General features: G+C 43.9%; 1 protein-coding gene across 1 annotated transcript in view; it reads left to right on the top strand.

Annotated features, from left to right (window-relative positions):
* ano11 (anoctamin 11) overlaps positions 1-17,863 on the top strand; it is a gene marked incomplete at both ends in the record, with an annotated part of 32,469 nt that extends 14,606 nt beyond the window's left edge. The window contains 13 exons of the mRNA XM_079513566.1: positions 256-393; positions 2,617-2,715; positions 3,025-3,127; positions 4,073-4,184; positions 5,384-5,438; positions 6,211-6,308; positions 8,037-8,173; positions 9,758-9,963; positions 10,617-10,753; positions 11,380-11,470; positions 14,190-14,343; positions 16,427-16,935; positions 17,843-17,863. Coding sequence (XP_079369692.1) covers positions 256-393; positions 2,617-2,715; positions 3,025-3,127; positions 4,073-4,184; positions 5,384-5,438; positions 6,211-6,308; positions 8,037-8,173; positions 9,758-9,963; positions 10,617-10,753; positions 11,380-11,470; positions 14,190-14,343; positions 16,427-16,935; positions 17,843-17,863 — 1,860 coding nt within the window. The remainder of the gene's footprint in view (positions 1-255; positions 394-2,616; positions 2,716-3,024; positions 3,128-4,072; positions 4,185-5,383; positions 5,439-6,210; positions 6,309-8,036; positions 8,174-9,757; positions 9,964-10,616; positions 10,754-11,379; positions 11,471-14,189; positions 14,344-16,426; positions 16,936-17,842) is intronic.
* Positions 17,864-18,945: the final 1,082 nt, after the last annotated feature.

The raw sequence follows: 18,945 nt of genomic DNA, 5'->3' as shown, positions 1-18,945 counted from the left end.
TGACAGGGGAGAGTTTCACCGGTCGGACGTAGCGCGTGGAAGGAACACGTTATTCTGACCAGTTACTTTCCCCTCCATCAGGCGCCAGGAGGAGGTAGTTTAGAGACCAGAATTTCGATTTATTTTCAACCAAATCTATTTGTGACGTCACGTGACATGAGTTTTCAACGTCGCCCGTGACTCTTGCTGATGAATCAATTAACGTTTTACAAGTCGATGTCGTCAGACATTTCAATGTCCCCCTTGTCTCTCCAGGAGCGACCCAGACCAGATTTTGTAGCAATGGCCCCTGCTATGGAGGAGAACCCGGTGACGGGGGTCAAGGAGCCCTACTTCCCGGAGAAAGCTAGGCTGACCCGCATGCTAACTGGGTCCATGGTCATCGTTATTATGGTGAGACACTGACCCGCATGCTAACTGGGTCCATGGTCATCGTTATTATGGTGAGACACTCTCTGACCCGCATGCTAACTGGGTCCATGGTCATCGTTATTATGGTGAGACACTCACTGACCCGCATGCTAACTGGGTCCATGGTCATCGTTATTATGGTGAGACACTCTCTGACCCGCATGCTAACTGGGTCCATGGTCATCGTTATTATGGTGAGACACTCTCTGACCCGCATGCTAACTGGGTCCATGGTCATCGTTATTATGGTGAGACACTGACCCGCATGCTAACTGGGTCCATGGTCATCGTTATTATGGTGAGACACTGACCCGCATGCTAACTGGGTCCATGGTCATCGTTATTATGGTGAGACACTGACCTGCATGCTAACTGGGTCCATGGTCATCGTTATGGTGAGACACTCTGTATTTTAATAGGTGGTCTGTTTTCTCATCTCACCTTTGATAGTCATCTTCTTTTTTTTTAAATGGCCGTTTTAGCAATTTTTTAAAATTGCAGATTTATTTTGAAAGTTTTTGTAAATATTTAAAAAACAAAATCACACCCGTGTGAAGTGAGGGGAGCTCTTGTCATCGTACATCATCATCTCATACTGGCCAATCAGTAGAGCTTTGATATCTTCTGGCCAAGCGCTTAAGCACCCTTATTGGCCAAGCGCTCCCACCAACATCTGATTGGTTAGCCGATTTGCTCGTCTACTACATATGACGTACATTTTCCCTTCAATGTGAATGGCGTTTAATGTTTTGATGTGTATATTTGGCAGGGTTTTGACCTAATTTATCCTTTCATTGTCGATGGCAAATATTGAGACGTGTGTGTCACGATATGTAAAAACTGGCAGACCCAAAAGCAGAACACAACAAAGTCAAAGTCCAAGGGTGTTTATTGAAAAAACACAGGAGGGAAAAAGGAGCTTGTAGATCCTCTATATTCGGTGTGGTCGAGCAGGCTGAGGCTGGTGGCAGGCAAGGCAAAGAAGCTGGTCAGAATAGCACTGAGAAAAAAGAAGAGCAAGGATCAAAAATCACGAGAAGCAAAAAATCAAGGTTCCAAAAAATACTAACACTAAGGATTCACAAGGAAATATACTACAGAGGTAGACTAGAAGCGTTACCACGCACTGAGGTTGTGAAACGATCTGGCATCGGCGCGGGGAGAAGACCAAACATTTATAGACTGGATGATTAGCTGATGCCAGGCAGGTGAGGGAGATTAGGGAACTGGAACCAGGTGTGCCAAGCTGGGAGCTGGAGCCAAGCCTACGCCCAAAACACACGCCCACTCACAAAGACACACACAGACACTGACAGACTGTGACAGTGTGGGGACGAAAGCTGTAAATAGAAGGGGCTATAGCGCCCATCAAAAAAGCCCCAAATAGGGATTCCAGGGTTAAAGTGGTTAAAAGACCTGTGGGTTCTTCCACTCAATAACAATAATGGAAAAAATGTCTGAATTTAATTGAACCGTCAATGTGGCCTCTGGACGTGTATACTGTATATACTCCTATACTGTAGATTCAAGATTATCCAATCTCAATTACAAATGGCATGCTCGGATACAGCGCTGAGTCAGCATTGTTATCACAGAGGCTAGTCGGCACAGAAAGGGAACATTCACCAGGGTGCAATATTGTGACCATCTGGAAAATACATAATGAGTACACACAATGAGACCTCGTATTGATGTTGAAATGTAGGCAGGACAATGCTGTTTTTATCATACAGGTAAACACACACCTCTGCCGTTATGCTGTGGTGGAAAGTAACTAAGTACATGTACTCGAGTAGTACTGTACTTAAGTGCAATTTTGAGGGATTTTACATTTTCTATACTTTTACTTCTATTCCACTACATCTGAGGCAAATATTGTACATTTTACTCCACTACAATTATTTAAAAACTTTAGTCACTTTGTAGATTTTGTATTAATGCAAAACATTCGTCCCTATTTATACTTTGGGTATTTGAAAATAGCCGATCTTGTGAGCTGGTAGATCTGTTTATTCAAAAGATTTTGTGCTGTATACATTTTATACATTTGAAAACTTGAACTGGTACGTGAAATGGTACATTCTGCATAATGATTACTTTTACTTTTGGTACAGTATATTTTGGTGTCAATACTTTGGTGTCAAAACGTGAGCCATCGTTTTCACCTGTGCTTTTATGAATTGTAATCTTTTGCCCGCCACTCAGCTGTGTGTGGTGATGATCTTCCTGGTGACGGTGATAATGTACCGTGCCATCATCAGCGTCATGATGTTCCACACTGGGAGCCCCGTGCTGCGCACACAGGTACGCTTTAGCCCCATTTTATACTGTGTCGCACGGCGGTGTCGCATGGCGAAAATGGCCGATCTACAAGCTCATAGCTTGTTGCACCGTGTCACTTTGTGAGCTTGTTGATCTGCCATCTTCGGCACTTGGCACCAGCCTCACCTTCAACGCGGCAGGAAATCCTCATTTAAGTAACACAAAGAGTGTGTGTGTGTGTGTGTGTGTGTGTGTGTGTGTGTGTGTGTGTGTGTGTGTGTGTGTGTGTGTGTGTGTGTGTGTGTGTGTGTGTGTGTGTGTGCGTGTGCGTGTGCACGTGCCCACCCACAGGCAGGGAACATCGCCAACATCTCCAGCAGCATGGTGAATTTGGGGCTAATTCTGCTGATGGGACAGGTTTACACCGCATTAGCAGAGAAGCTCACTAAATGGGGTAAGAGCCAGCGGCACTCTTTGGCACCGCTCCCGTTTGATATACAGCAGCGATATGCCCACTGCTCCCAAGCATCTTTTACTGTTGGCGCCTCTCCCGTTGATATACGGGATCAATGCCCAGTGCGTGGAGGAAGAGCACCCACTCACTTCCAGGTCGTAGGAGTACTTTAGCTTTTACTGCAGATGCACTAAAATGTGTTTAAGCTCAAGGCTTCAGGGCTAAGGTTAGTCTTTAGGTCAGTCCCACGGAATATAACATTCAAATCCACCACCGTAAAAGATATTTCACGTAGCTCTTCCTTGGACCAACCTGCATGTGGATTATACCACGAGGGACTTGACCTTTTTTCCTTTGCTCTACCTCATGGGCCTACTCGTGGATTATACCAGTGTCAGTCCTGACTCCTTTTTTCGATGTAGATTATGACATTTTGCACGTTAATACCATGACATTTAGGAACTTAATTCCATGTACAACGAACGCACTGACTTCTGTGTTTTGTATGAAAGTATATAATGCACAATATACATTGTGCATTATATATACGCACCTTTGTACCTTATCTCAGGTTTATGTGTAAATATGTCGATTTTTTTTTTACCTTGTCTCTTTTCCTTGATCTCCTTTCCCCCTCCCCCCCCCCCCCACACACACACCCCCTTCTTCCTTCCTTTCTTTCTATGATAGGAACTATGCACAAAAACGAATTTCACCCACTCTTTTACTTGGTAAATCTGTGATGTGACAATATAGCTGATTCTGAAATATAAATTATAAATATATTAAAAAAATAAGTGGCATACTGGCAGTGTGCACAAGAAATTTGCTGCTGAACAGTCAGTTCGTGAAATGAACCATAGACAGAGACACGAGCACGCTAAAAGTTGAAACTCTTTTAGTGACTTGAGTTGAAGATCATGTTTATTGTCTTCCTTCTGACAGAGATGCACAGAACGCAGACCCAGTATGAAGACGCTTTCACTTTCAAGGTGTTTGTCTTCCAGTTTGTCAACTTCTACTCCTCTCCCTTCTACGTTGCCTTCTTCAAGGGGAGGTGAGAGAGAAGTGACTCACACTGTATCTCTGCTGTCGGGAAGCAGAGCCATAGAGTATAGACAAAGTTATGACATTGAGGGGGCAGAAAACAGCCTGATCACGTGGTTCATGTACTCGCGCGAGCCCATAGACTCCACATTGCATTCTGTAAACTTATGTAGAAGAGCCTGGCCCCATGAAGTGAACGGAGTTGTCGTAACTCTGTCTTACTCTATGGCTCTGTCGGGAAGAAACCACCTAACTCAACTAAAAGTTTCATTTTTCAGGAAATGAAAAATATAAATTTTTCAGGAAATTGAGAAAACCTTATATTTTGAAAACAAAGCAATTCTTCCTCATCAAAGTTAGTGTTGTGACTTCATGTTGTGACTTGCATGAGAGGGGGGGAGGTGGTGGAGTTAGTTGCTTTAGCAGACAGTTTGAGGGTCCAATGGAGTTGAGAGGTTTTGTCCAAAGCGTTTTGGGGTTTTTTTGCATTTTTTTTTACTACATTCCGTTGGTTCAATATTTTCGAAACAACACACAGACGTAATGGACTATAGCACTGATTTATGCAAAACAAATCTAAAACCTCCAAAATGGAGGTGCAACAGCAACGGAATGCAACACTGTTTTCCACTTAAACCCATTAAGACCTGAATCGATTTTTACACATGTCTACTAAAACTTAACGGTTTTCTGAAAAACCTATGTTTCTATATCAGTGGTGCTCAAAATGTTTCCTGCCAAGGATTCCCCAAATGAAACGGCGGCCCCCCAGATGGACCCCCAGAAGCAAATTATATAGGAGTTAAAAATGTTTTCAAAGATTTGCACACGTTTTCACGATTTTTCAAAAATAGCAGATCTACTAAGCTCGCTATGAGCTTGTGCTATATGAGCTTGTAGATCTGATATTTTTCGACAGCTAAAGTTTAAAATAATGGTTAAAGTGGTTAAAAGCTAAGGTGTCACAGATACGTTCCAGGTCTTAATGGGTTAAACCCTATAAACTGTACTTTTGTTTCCTCTAGTCTACACCAAATCTCCTCATTGAAAACAGCTGATCTACAAGCTCACAACGCGCCAGCGTGCGACACAAGCTTGTAGATCAGCTACTTTTCGCAGAATGTTCATGTGGTTAATTTGTTAACTTTTTTTTCCTGAAGAATAATTCAATGTAAAGAATTTAATTTTCTTTTTTCATGTCACTGATAGATTCGTGGGTTATCCCACCAACTATGGCACCTTATTTGGGATGAGAAACGAAGACGTGAGTTTTCTCTATTATGTTTGGATGATACGTGTGGTTCTTAGCCTCGTTCCAAGGTTTCTGTACAGTAGCCTACTTTAGGTCGAGCAAGGAGCTTATTGGGAGCAAATCAGCTGTAGCTTTTAAGTCCCTAAAGATACAGTAATTTGTAGTATAGACAGGAATTTGTTTGTGTATTTTCATTTATTTTAAATTATTATTATTTACCCTATTGGCCTGAATATAAGACTTGCGTTTTTTTCCAATGGACATATCCTAAAAAACGGGGTCGTATTATAATCGGGGACAAGACTATTGGACATTCAATGTTCTTTTTCTACAAATTAGTCTTGAAAAATGGGGGTCGTCTTATAATCAGAGACAAGGGGCCCTATTATGCATGTCTTAAATACCAGGTCTTATTACTTAACTTAAGACCTGGAGGCGTGATCAATGCCATTTGGCTATTCTGAGTGGCCAAACAGCATTGACCACGCCTCCAGGTCTTAAGTTAAGTCATAAGACCTGGTACTTAAGACACGCATAATAGGGCCCTAGTCGTCTTATATTCGGGACAATACGGGTAAGTACATTTTGATCTGTTTTATACACTACATTATAACCTACTTTCTTTTGATCATTATTATCTATTGTTATTGGTAGTAGATTAGTACCAGTATTATTATCATCATAATGAAGATTCTGCATTGATATTGTGTGCGCGTGTGTGCGTGCGTGCGTGCGTGTGTGTGTGTGCGTGTGTGCGTGTGTGTGTGCGTGTGCGTGTGTCCAGTGCGGTCCAGGTGGCTGTCTGATTGAGCTGGCCGAGCAGCTGTTCATAATCATGGTAGGGAAGCAGGTCATCGGCAACGTCCAGGAGTTTGTCATCCCGTAAGTTGTTTTTTACCACACTTTAAGACCTTATATTAAACTTTAGCTGTTGAAAAATAGCCGATCTACAAGCTCATAGCACGGCACCAAGTGATGCACTACAAGCTTGTAAATCTGCTATTTTTTAGACAATTTTCTAAAATGTGGTGCAAATCTTTGAATATATTCTTTCACAGCGAACGTTTTTTAACTCAAATATTTGCTTCCGGGGGCCCCCCTTGAACAACACATTTTCAGATGGGGGTCTGCGGCCAAATAGAAGCACCACTGACAGGATTGTGTAGAATCTGGTCTCTGGTCTTAACTCATCCAGTGCCACCTGGTGGAAACCAGTTTTGGCCCTCGTTGCCACCGAAGCCCATTATAAATAAAAGAAAGAAAATGTAATTATATTGTGCATGTCATGTGCATGTCATCACCTGCACACCAGATTAGAGCAAAGAAAAAAAGAAAAAAAAGAATATAAAAAAAAACTGGTACATTTTTCCATCTACACTAATGGCCCCAATCTTGGGCGCGCCTTACCAACTTCTTTGCCATAATTTACTATCTTGAAAAACAAGATAGTAGTTAAGTAGTAGGTGGCGCAAGATATAGCACTAAGGGCTCTATTTTCGTCCATGCTAAACCCCCTATCCCTAAACTTCTTTGCCTTTTTTTTACTATTTTGAAAAACATTTTTGAATAGTTCAACTAGCCAATCTACATCGACACGTTGTGAGCTTGTAGATATTTTAACTATTCAAAAATGTTTTTCAAAATAGTAAAAAAAGAAAAGAAAAAAAGGCTAAGACGTTTAGGCATAAGGACATAAGGATGAAAATAGAGCCCTAAATCTCTTCGCAGAAAATGAGCAGATCTGCAAGCTCACGACTTAACTGCTTAATGGCAGCTAAGTTCTTCCTTTGTGTATAAATCAATCAAGTATGAATCAAGCCTGTAGTCTGTGTTGCATTACACTTCCCTCCATGTTGAGTGGAGCTGTGTTTGCTTGGTGCAGTACAGTAGCCTGATTATCAGACTGTAGCTTTCTTGAAGCTTCAGTCTGACAAGAGACGCAGTCCACTCAGAGAGTGGGCAGGGTCTTTGGGCTGGATCCAGGCTAGCAGTACAGCCCTATACCGTACTGTTACTGCAGTACTGGCACTGTCAACCCTGGGACACTGTGTGTGTGTGTGTGTGTGTGTGTGTGTGTGTGTGTGTGTGTGTGTGTGTGTGTGTGTGTGTGTGTGTGTGTGTGTGTGTGTGTGTGTGTGTGTGTGTGTGTGTGTGTGTGTGTGTGTGTGTGTGTGTGTGTGTGTGTGTGTGTGTGTGTGTGTGTGTGTGTGTGTGGTTAGAAATAGAGAAAATTGGACACTGTTACACAAACAAAAAATATCCCTCCTTTTGTGTTCTCTTAGAATAATCAGTTGATGTTGGGATTCATGTGGTTAACACATTTTGGGCGGGAACCCCTTTTGGTGTTAGCATTATGTTATGCTTTAGCTATTGAAAAATAGCAGATCTACAAGCTCATAGCTACTACGAGCTTGTAGGTCTGCTATTTTTGAAAAATCGAAGAACGACTGACATAGAAACATAGCTTTTTCAGAAAACTGTCAGGATGTAGAAGACATTTTTAGAATCTGATCTCAGGTCAAAATGAAGCAGAAGCTGCTACAGTACTATAAGCCCTGTGGTGAGTGTGCTATATTTAATTGACTTTGATCATTGCGCCCTGTGTGACAGTAAGGTGAAGGCCTGGCGCCAGCAGAGAGCTATGGCCAAGGTGCGGGGGAGCAAGGTGTCCGATGAACCGCGCCGCTGGGAGGAAGACTACCAGCTGGTGGAGTATGAGGGTCTGTTTGAGGAATACCTGGAGATGGGTGAGGGTCTCATTGCTGTCTGTCTGTCTGTCTGTCTGTCTGTCTGTCTGTCTGTCTGTCTGTCTGTCTGTCTGTCTGTCTGTCTGTCTGTCTGTCTGTCTGTCTGTCTGTCTGTCTGTCTGTACACTGGTACATTTTTCCATCTACACTAATGGCCCCAATCTTGGGCGCGCCTTACCAACTTCTTTGCCATAATTTACTATCTTGAAAAACAAGATAGTAGTTAAGTAGTAGGTGGCGCAAGATATAGCACTAAGGGCTCTCTTTTCGTCCATGCTAAACCCCCTATCCCTAAACCTCTTTGCCTTTTTTTACTATTTTGAAAAACATTTTTGAATAGTTCAACTAGCCGATCTACATCGACACGTTGTGAGCTTGTAGATATTTTAACTATTCTAAAATGTTTTTCAAAATAGTAAAAAAAAAAAAAAAAAAGAAAAGGCAAAGACGTTTAGGCATAAGGACATGTCTGTCTGTCTGTCTGTCTGTCTGTCTGTCTGTCTGTCTGTCTGTCTGTCTGTCTGTCTGTCTCATAGGAGGTAGGGCCCAGCAAACCATCTTTAGGCAAAGGAATTCCTTTGCCTAAAGATGGTTTGCTGGGCCCTACCTCCTTCCATGTGTTATTATTGCGAACGCAGTGATTGCGAACGCAGTGAGCATTTACTATGAGACCCAGCAGATCATGTCTGTGTGTCTGTGTGTGTGTCACGCTGTAACACCACCCGCCCACCACCAGAGGGCGCAGCTGTATCACACACAAAAACACACATGCACGCACACACACACACACACACACACACACACACACAACTTAACTTAAAAAACCTTAACTTAAAAAAAAACTTAAAGAAAAAACTTTAAAAAAAAACAAAAAAAACTTAAAAAGAAAAAATCTTAAAACTAAAAACAAAAAAAATAGAACTTAAAAAACCTTGAAAAAGTACGTAATTTATTCTAATTGTTGTTACTGCAATCTACGAGCTGCGTTCGCTTCCCGCGTTCGCGCGTCTTACTTGTTATTACCATAGTCTCGCGTTGCCAGACTGTTGCCTCTCGCAATTTTCAAATGCTTCCATCATACAGTCTGGAGACAACGGAAGAGCTATCATGAGTAAAATATAAAGCGGAAGTGGAGCCTCCTCCTCACTTCCGTTTCGTCTTTACAGTCGCGCAAATGTATCCTAATATAAATAGAAATCATCTAAGCATATATATAGCTTGCTTATTAGCAGAAATGGAAATAAAAAAAGAAGCTCTAACGAATAACGATATTTTAAAATATATTTTCGTGAACGGAAATGGCAGCTTCCTTACTGGGATTTCGGGAGGTGTAGTTCCAGACTATAGCATTCGGAGATTGTGGAATAGTTGTCTGGCTAGTGGCTACACAACGACTATTATTACCATATATGTCCATTGCCCACAGATGAAGTATTATTATTATGGCTGTGTCAACTGAACCTGAAGTTTGATCTTACACTTAACACAATTTGGAATGGCTGGCCTATATTTTGTCTTATGACTAATATTTTATAGGGTTTTTTTTTTTATGTTGTTGAAATGTATGACCGTTTTCATCAACAGTGTTGCAGTTTGGGTTCATCACCATCTTCGTGGCGGCATTCCCGCTGGCGCCTCTCTTTGCGCTCCTCAACAACTGGGCAGAGGTCCGCCTGGACGCCCACAAGTTTGTGTGCGAGTACCGGCGCCCGGTGGCCGAGCGCGCCCAGAACATAGGCGTCTGGTTCAACATCCTGGAGGGCCTGTCACACCTGTCCGTCATAGTCAATGTGCGTCACGTGCAGCTGAGGATTTACTGTGTGCCAGTGTTGTTTTTGGGCAGCAAATTTCTATTTTAGTTTATAGTCATAGTCTTTGGAATGAAACTTAATTTAGTTTTAGTCACATTTTAGTCACCTGGAATGTTTTAGTGTTCGTCTGTGAAAAAAGGTAGTCGACGAACATTTTTCGTCTTAGTAGTAGTCGACGAAATCAACACTGCTGTGTGCACCGTCCCAAGTTGTTCATATTTGACTTTCTTTTTACAAAACTTTTGTGGACAGCTAATATAAAAAATGACTCCCTTGTATCACAACATGTTCAGAACCCATTAAGACCTGAGGCCGATTCTATAAATGCCTTCTAAATCGGAAGTTCTCAAACCTTTTTTTTGTCATTCAAAATTATTCAAACACTTCAAAAATACCAGATTGATCTTGTATATCTGCTATTTTTGAATAGCCAACGCTAGAATCTAAAATGACACTGATTCTTTAAACACTTGTTGGGTCGTATGGTCCCTTTCGGCGTTCACCGTGCGGGTGGGAGGGGGAGGGGGTGGGGGGGGGGGTCTGGGCTGTCAATCTGGCATCGGGGCCCGTGGGACATTCCCTCCGCCACTGGTGATCTACATCCATATTCTTTTATGCTTTTATGTCCACAGGCTTTCTTGATCGCCTTCACATCAGATTTCTTGCCTCGCTTGCTGTACCAGTACAAGTTTCATAAAGACCTGGATGGATATGTCAACTTCAGCCTGGCTCACGCTCCGGCTAATTACACCGTCTACCCCATGTGCAGGTGAACTGCATGCTGACGATGTGCAGGTGAACTGCATGCTGACGGAGCAAAAGGCTTACTCTGCATGTGCGAATGCTTGGGGAAGAAATTGCTATACGTTGTATTTTTCTTGTAGCACGCCAGAAATCAACCCATTTAGAGAGGAGGACGATTCTACAAATGCCTTCTTAATCTTGACAGTTTTCTGAAAAACCCATGATTCTATGCCAGCCGAAGAATATATATTCCAAATTTTCGCCACATTTCACGATTTTTCAAAAATAGCAGATCTACAAGCTGCCGCGCTACGAGCTTGTAGATCTGCTATTTTTCAATAGCTAACGTATTAAAACACCAAAAGGGGTTCCCGTACAGAACAATAACGTCTCTAAAAGCCTGACCTATAGTACCTACAGACATTTTGGATGTTAGTCTTCATTTTTCATTCTGGAAAAACTCCAAGCATGATTGAAGAATGTTTGTAAAAAGTTTAAATGTACTGTAGCACTTGTTTCGTTATGAGATTCAGAGACTGGACCAACAGAGGGCAGCATTTCTCATTTTATTGTTGCAGCTGCGTGTCAGATGCCTCTTGTGTTGATTGACAATGACAAGACTTAACAGATAGTTGTGTGTGTCTTCTTAAGGTATAAAGCTTTCAGAGATGATGATGGAAACTACACGTTGTTTTACTGGGAGCTGCTTGCTGTAAGACTGGGCTTCATCATTGCATTTGAGGTAAGACAGCAACAGTGTACTCAGAAACTCAATCAACTATAGTCTCTCAAGCCAGACTATCTATTCCACCATTTTTGAATGCAAGAGAGACTTGTAACAACGCCCTGTAAAAGCGTCATCTGCTCTTCAAATCGGAAGGGTATTTTTTGTGCTGCATATGAAAATGTATTTTTCCATTTCTGCTAAGCAGCTAGCTAGCTGTAGAGAAGGAGATAGCTGACAAGACTACCTCACAAAATGTTTCCCCCCCCAGGTGTGTCTGACCCATTACCTTTATTTCTATAATGGACACTGGACAGGTGGCGCCATCTTGTGAGGTCCGCCACTATTACAACAACAACACAGTGTGACATCACGTTGTATATCTTGTATAGGCCTCGACTAGATAGCAAACCAGAAGTGTGGGGTGGGCGGGGGCCTCCGGCTTTATTTTCTACTCATTTACATTTTAAGAGCTTCTGAAATACAGGCATTTGAGACGTCTATTTTATAGAGTAGATTGGAGTCCCACAGAAATAAATGTCAGTGCGTGGCCTAATCATTAGGCTGTGTGTGTGTGTATGTGTATTGGGCCCTAATGCATATCAAACAGGGATCCTTGAAATAAATAGTCATCATTGCTGTATTTTATCGTTCCATTCAACTGTGTTGCCTAGTTGACAGTTGTACACTGGTTCTCTTATTCTGCTGTATACAGTATCTCTATGACTGATGTTTCAGTTTTGTCCATTTCATGTCATGCTTGCCCGTATGTACGTACGGTAATTTATGTGGCAGTGTTGAAACTGGCTTAGCCTCAACAATCTGTCATCCATCTCTTCAGGTTTATAACCACCGTATTGATTAGCCATCTTTCCGCACACTAGTATTTTCATCTGGCAGCTATCTTGTCGCTCCCCTTCTCGTCTCTTCCGTTCCAATGCTTTATACGCTCTCTCTTTTCTACCGTCTTCTCGGATTTTGTCAATATCGTGCTTGCCTTTCTTTCCATGTCCATCATCACTCCTCCATCTCTTGCCGCAGCAGCCCTCACGCTCTCCTCCCTCTGTTGGCTTCTTAAATCAGCAGCCCTCACGCTCTCCTCCCTCTGTTGGCTTCCCTCACGCTCTCCTCCCTCTGTTGGCTTCTTAAATCTGATTCATGCTTCAGCAGAAATGTGACACATCACACACATCGGCACTTTTTGCACTTGATATATTCAGCACTTATTCTCTAAATCAGGGGTCTCCTAGGTACTAGTCCTCCGCCAAATATTCTTGTGTTAAGAACGTCTTATATTTTTTCATTATTAACCACTTGAAGACAAGCATCCCTGTTCTTAGGTGGACCATTTGCCGAAAATAGCAAGATCTGCGAGCTCACTACGCATTGCTTGTAGATCGGCTATTTTTGGCCAAGTGGTTTGGTGTAGAGGAGGAGAAAGAGCAGACCAAGTACAGGGCCAAAAGTCATGTTCATTAAGTATTTAATACACATTAAAGGAGAGTTCCATACTAGAAGGCTTTCTTACCTTTATTTGTAGTTGTTACGTCCCCACCAAAGAGGTCCAGGTGTTATTTTGTGCAAAAGTACATTATTGGCTATTTCCCCTACCATAAGCCCTCAATGAATTGAATTGATTTTTTTTGTATATATCCTCTCTTCATAATGTAAATAGTATCCCAAGCGGCACACAAAAACCCAAACGCCATTGTGGGCTTATATTAGGGGAAATAGCCAATAATGCACTTTTGCACAAAATAACACCTGGACCTCTTTGATGGGGACGTAATAACTACAAATAAATGTAAGAAAGCCTTCTAGCATGGAATTCTCCTTTAACATGAATGAATCCAACATACACTGATGACAGGCAGTGCTGTCAAACACGTTGATGAAAAGTATTCTGCAACACAATATGTAGTGGGGGTCCCTGCTTAATCTCTCTGGCAGTCTCAGCTAATATAATATAATGGGTCCTTGGCCTGAAAAACATTGAGGCAGTTGTGCTTTCCACGTGGCATCCTGCAGGCTTAACTTTAACCGCTTATGCCTGAGTCATACGTGGTTGTATGACGGTGTCGCAACGACACCGGCATAGATGATACAATAACATCAACATAAGTGGTGGAAAGTAACTAAGTACATTTACTTAAGTACAATTCTGAAGTATTTGTACTTGAGTGTTTCCAATTTTCAGTACTTTTACTTCTACGCCACTACATTTCAGAGGCAAATATTGTACTTTTACTCCACTACAATTATTTGAAAACTTTAGTTATTAGTTACTTTGTAGATTTGGATTATTATTACGTATTGTGAGCTCGTAGATCTGCTATTTTCAAAGGATTTGTATACATTTGAAAACTTGTAAAATTGGCCATTCTGCATAATGAGTACTTTTACTTTTGGTACCCTCAAGTACATTTTTGATAACAATACTTTTGTACTTTTACGCAAGCACATTTTGAATTCCGGACTTTTTACTTACAGTTCTACATTGTCTTAGTCTAGACTATATTTTCAGATAAAATGCCCCAGCGGGGCAGCAGTGGTTAATGTGGTTACGATAAGCTCTTAAACCTGGAGGTGTAGCTGGCGCGGCAGTTCTCTCTCTTTTCAGCTGTAAATCTTCCTTGGGTGTTTCTCTCTCTCTCTCTCTCTCTCTCTCTCTCTCTCTCTCTCTCTCTCTCCCTCTCTCTCTCCCCCCCCCCCCTCCCCTCCCCTCATCACTTGGCAGCACGCTGTGTTCTTCGTGCTGCGCTCCATCGACTGGATGGTGCCCGACGTCCCCGAGTCTCTGGAGGTGCAGATCAAGCGCGAGCGCTTCCTGGCCAAGCAGGCCCTGACCGACAACCAGGAGGCTCTGCTGGTGAGTCGAGGCCGTGGGCCAGGTCAGTGGAACACAGGGACGCGCACGCACACACACACACACACGCACACGCACGTCGCACACACGCACAGACCTAGGGTCCTAGAGACTCTTAAGAGAACCACTTTTCCTGTTTTGTGTGCTGTCTTTTACTGTCTTTTTCCTTGTCCTTCCTCGTTTTGTCCTTCCTTGCGTTGCATCTGCATGGCTTTCCACAACCATATCATGCGGTAGATTTAGCATTTACCACGCATGGGTTGTCCATGCCCATGTGAACTGATTGATATGAAATTATTATTTTTTTACATTCACGCAGCGTGCTGTTGTAGTTGCAGCCAGAACCATAGTTTATTCCCTGTGGCTTGAAACATTAATCTCCTATGTGCGATCAATTGCATTCCCAACAGGGCAAGTGGGGCAGTAGTGTTAATAGGTTACATATTAAACCTGTCTCCCAGACTGCTTTTTTCCCATAAATAAATTCCACACTTTATAGGCTTCTAAAGCCCCCTGCATGTGCCTAGGAACCTAGTACCTCCTACAAACTCACTATACACACTTTGCTAAGCACCTGCAGCTCGACTTGCTGTCATACTGTAGTCTGTGGCGTCCCGACTCCACAGTCCCACACAAGTGAACGTGATTGTTGAAGATGTTCTCGCGTTACCAGATACATTTTTATAGCATTCTGTGGAGGTATAACTGGTATAACCGAGCAGTAGATAATATCCCTGAGATGATTTCCTAAGGAATAATAAACTGGGGGAAATGGTAAAGGAATGTTCAAGGGGAAAGTCGTTTGTGGTAATGACTCACTTTCCCGCCTGGCAGTAAAATGCGTCATGACTACTGATATCAGAGAGATGAATTAATGAGAACCTCCCACATGCCTATGTATTTATTACCATTTAATCACTTCCTTATTATTTAATTAATAAAGGAAAGGAATAATAATAATACTAATACATAAATCTTCTATCTCTCTATAAATGCACCAAGTTTCTTTGTGTACGTGCGTTCCGTCTGTAATCCACATAACTCAAAAAACGTTCGCCCCACTAACTTGCACTCCCACCACAGGGAGTGCAGTGCCCGGTGTCGAGGTCCGTCGGATAGCCGGTTGTCCAGAACCAGCACAAAAGCCTCTGCCAGGGTTCTGGACCTGATCACCCCTATATCTCCATATATGGAGCTGGCCTGTTCTGACATGACAACACTTCATATTTGGGCATGCCTAACACAGAACTCCATATATTAGCCTAGTAGCCAAAAAGTGAACCCGGACATGTTGAGTACACCAACGTTTTATGTTAGAAATGTTTAGTATGGGTCCCTAGCATGTAGAAACTGCCGGATGCTAACTTGCATATGTTGAGCAATCTTCATAATTGGCATAATATGTGACCATACCATTAACAACCTATAGAAGGCAAAATATTCAAAATGTCATCATGCTTTATCTAGCATGTGATGTGTCAAACTAGGGGGTTTTCATGATGCTGAATTCCATTCCAACCATCATGCATCATTGGGCTTAAAACGGCCATGCCCACTTGCCCAAATGTGCTGACATCAATTTGTGATGATGGCATTGGCCATTTTTAGCCCAATGAGTGTTTTTTTTTGCAAAACTAATGCTTGGAATGGATTCAGCATCATGAAAACCCCCTAGTTTGACATGTCACATGCTACATAAAGCATGATGAAATTTTTCTATAGGTTGTAATTGGTATGGTCACATATTATGCCAATTATGAAAATTGCTCAACATATGCAAGTTAGCATCCGGCAGTTTCTACATGCTGGGGATCCATACTAAACATTTCTAACGGGTATTGCATAGCCGGGTGGGGTAATGGATCTACAACTTCCATCGTTACCGACTCGGTGCTCTACAGCCGGGCACCGGTCTAGTATATATATATATATATATATATATATGGTATTCTATCCTAATAACTAATCTACCAATATTTACGATGCAGAGGTCTTTTAAAGCGGTAGTTAACTATACCTGTAAAACCGGAGGTCAAATTCTGCACCTGAGAACGGCGGCGTATTAATTCCCCCGCCCCCAGGCTGTTAACATCGTGCACCGTCCCCAGCCCACACGGTCGGCCACCCACCGTCCCCAGCCCACACGGTCGGCCACCCACCGTCCCCAGCCCACACGGTCGGCCACCCACCGTCCCCAGCCCACACGGTCGGCCACCCACCGTCCCCAGCCCACACGGTCGGCCACCCACCGTCCCCAGCCACCCACCGTCCCCAGCCCACACGGTCGGCCACCCACCGTCCCCAGCCACCCACCGTCCCCAGCCCACACGGTCGGCCACCCACCGTCCCCAGCCACCCACCGTCCCCAGCCCACACGGTCGGCCACCCACCGTCCCCAGCCCACACGGTCGGCCACCCACCGTCCCCAGCCCACACGGTCGGCCACCCACCGTCCCCAGCCCACACGGTCGGCCACCCACCGTCCCCAGCCCACACGGTCGGCCACCCACCGTCCCCAGCCCACACGGTCGGCCACCCACCGTCCCCAGCCCACACGGTCGGCCACCCACCGTCCCCAGCCCACACGGTCGGCCACCCACCGTCCCCAGCCCACACGGTCGGCCACCCACCGTCCCCAGCCACCCACCGTCCCCAGCCCACACGGTCCAATTACTCGAACGATGGAGAAGCAAATAAATAAATCTAATAGATTTCTTTTATAAAAAATCATCTAAATTGATTAACATGATTACACTTTCAATCGCCCTATTTTACATTTCCCTGTTTCATGCAACTGTTTTCATGCAAATGAATGCAAACCATTCATTTCAACAAATCACCCCCCCCCCCCCAAATTGATTATTTTTCCAACATCTGCTGTGCTGTGTTGATGGTGTGTGTCCCTCTAGCTCAGCGCTGTGCTGTGTTGATGGTGTGTCCCCCCACTAGCTCAGTGCTGTGCTGTGTTGATGGTGTGTGTGTCCCCCTATAGCTCAGTGCTGTGCTGTGTTGATGGTGTGTGTGTCCCCCTATAGCTCAGTACTGTGCTGTGTTGATGGTGTGTGTGTGTCCCTATAGCTCAGCACTGTGCTGTGTTGATGGTGTGTGTGTCCCTATAGCTCAGTGCTGTGCTGTGTTGATGGTGTGTGTGTGTGTGTCCCTATAGCTCAGTGCTGTGCTGTGTTGATGGTGTGTGTGTGTGTCCCTATAGCTCAGTGCTGTGCTGTGTTGATGGTGTGTCCCTATAGCTCAGCACTGTGCTGTGTTGACGGTGTGTGTGTCCCTATAGCTCAGTGCTGTGCTGTGTTGATGGTGTGTCCCCCCACTAGCTCAGTGCTGTGCTGTGTTGATGGTGTGTGTCCCCCTAGCTCAGTGCTGTGCTGTGTTGATGGTGTGTGTCCCCCTAGCTCAGTGCTGTGCTGTGTTGATGGTGTGTCCCTCTAGCTCAGTGCTGTGCTGTGTTGATGGTGTGTGTCCCCCTAGCTCAGCGCTGTGCTGTGTTGATGGTGTGTGTCCCCCTATAGCTCAGCGCTGTGCTGTGTTGATGGTGTGTGTGTCCCTATAGCTCAGCGCTGTGCTGTGTTGATGGTGTGTGTCCCTCTAGCTCAGTGCTGTGCTGTGTTGATGGTGTGTGTCCCTATAGCTCAGTGCTGTGCTGTGTTGATGGTGTGTGTGTGTCCCTCTAGCTCAGTGCTGTGCTGTGTTGATGGTGTGTGTGTCCCTATAGCTCAGTGCTGTGCTGTGTTGATGGTGTGTCCCCCCACTAGCTCAGTGCTGTGCTGTGTTGATGGTGTGTGTCCCTATAGCTCAGTGCTGTGCTGTGTTGATGGTGTGTCCCCCCACTAGCTCAGTGCTGTGCTGTGTTGATGGTGTGTCCCCCCACTAGCTCAGTGCTGTGCTGTGTTGATGGTGTGTGTCTCTAGCTCAGTGCTGTGCTGTGTTGATGGTATGTGTGTGTCCCTATAGCTCAGTGCTGTGTTGATGGTGTGTGTCCCTATAGCTCAGTGCTGTGCTGTGTTGATGGTGTGTGTCCCTCTAGCTCAGTGCTGTGCTGTGTTGATGGTGTGTGTCCCTATAGCTCAGCGCTGTGCTGTGTGTTGATGGTGTGTGTGTGTCCCTATAGCTCAGTGCTGTGCTGTGTTGATGGTGTGTGTCTCCCTATAGCTCAGTGATGTGCTGTGTTGATGGTGTGTGTCTCCCTGTGTTCTGACCAACAATGTTGTGATGTGTTTTTCCTTCCCTGACGGTGGGGTGAGTAGTCCTCAATCTGTTCTGCCTCACCTCATGCTTGGGTTAGATTCTAATCAAATGTAATGGAAATGGTTAAGTGGTTAAAATCTAAAAAGACTCATGGACCCCTGGGGGTCCCTGGACCCCACTTTGAGAACCACTGGACTATATCATACTGTAGCAGACAGTAAGCTCAAAAGCTTATTATTATTAGTATGTATAACCTGCTTTGTCACAGACTAAAAAATAACACATGAGTAACTGATTCAGTTACAGCATTTTCATTGTCGTTGCAACAAGGTGTAAATTAGCCACTTATGGTAAAATAACACATTTTCTAACCGAGTTACAGTATTTTTGTCCTTGTTGCGACGAGGAGTAAATTATGCCCTTAAGG

This window comes from Electrona antarctica, assembly GCF_951216825.1.
Source record: "Electrona antarctica genome assembly, chromosome: 2".
NCBI lineage: Eukaryota > Metazoa > Chordata > Actinopteri > Myctophiformes > Myctophidae > Electrona > Electrona antarctica.
The sequence above is the reverse complement of the archived record's forward strand: the minus strand, read 5'-3'. Positions and strand labels throughout refer to the sequence as shown.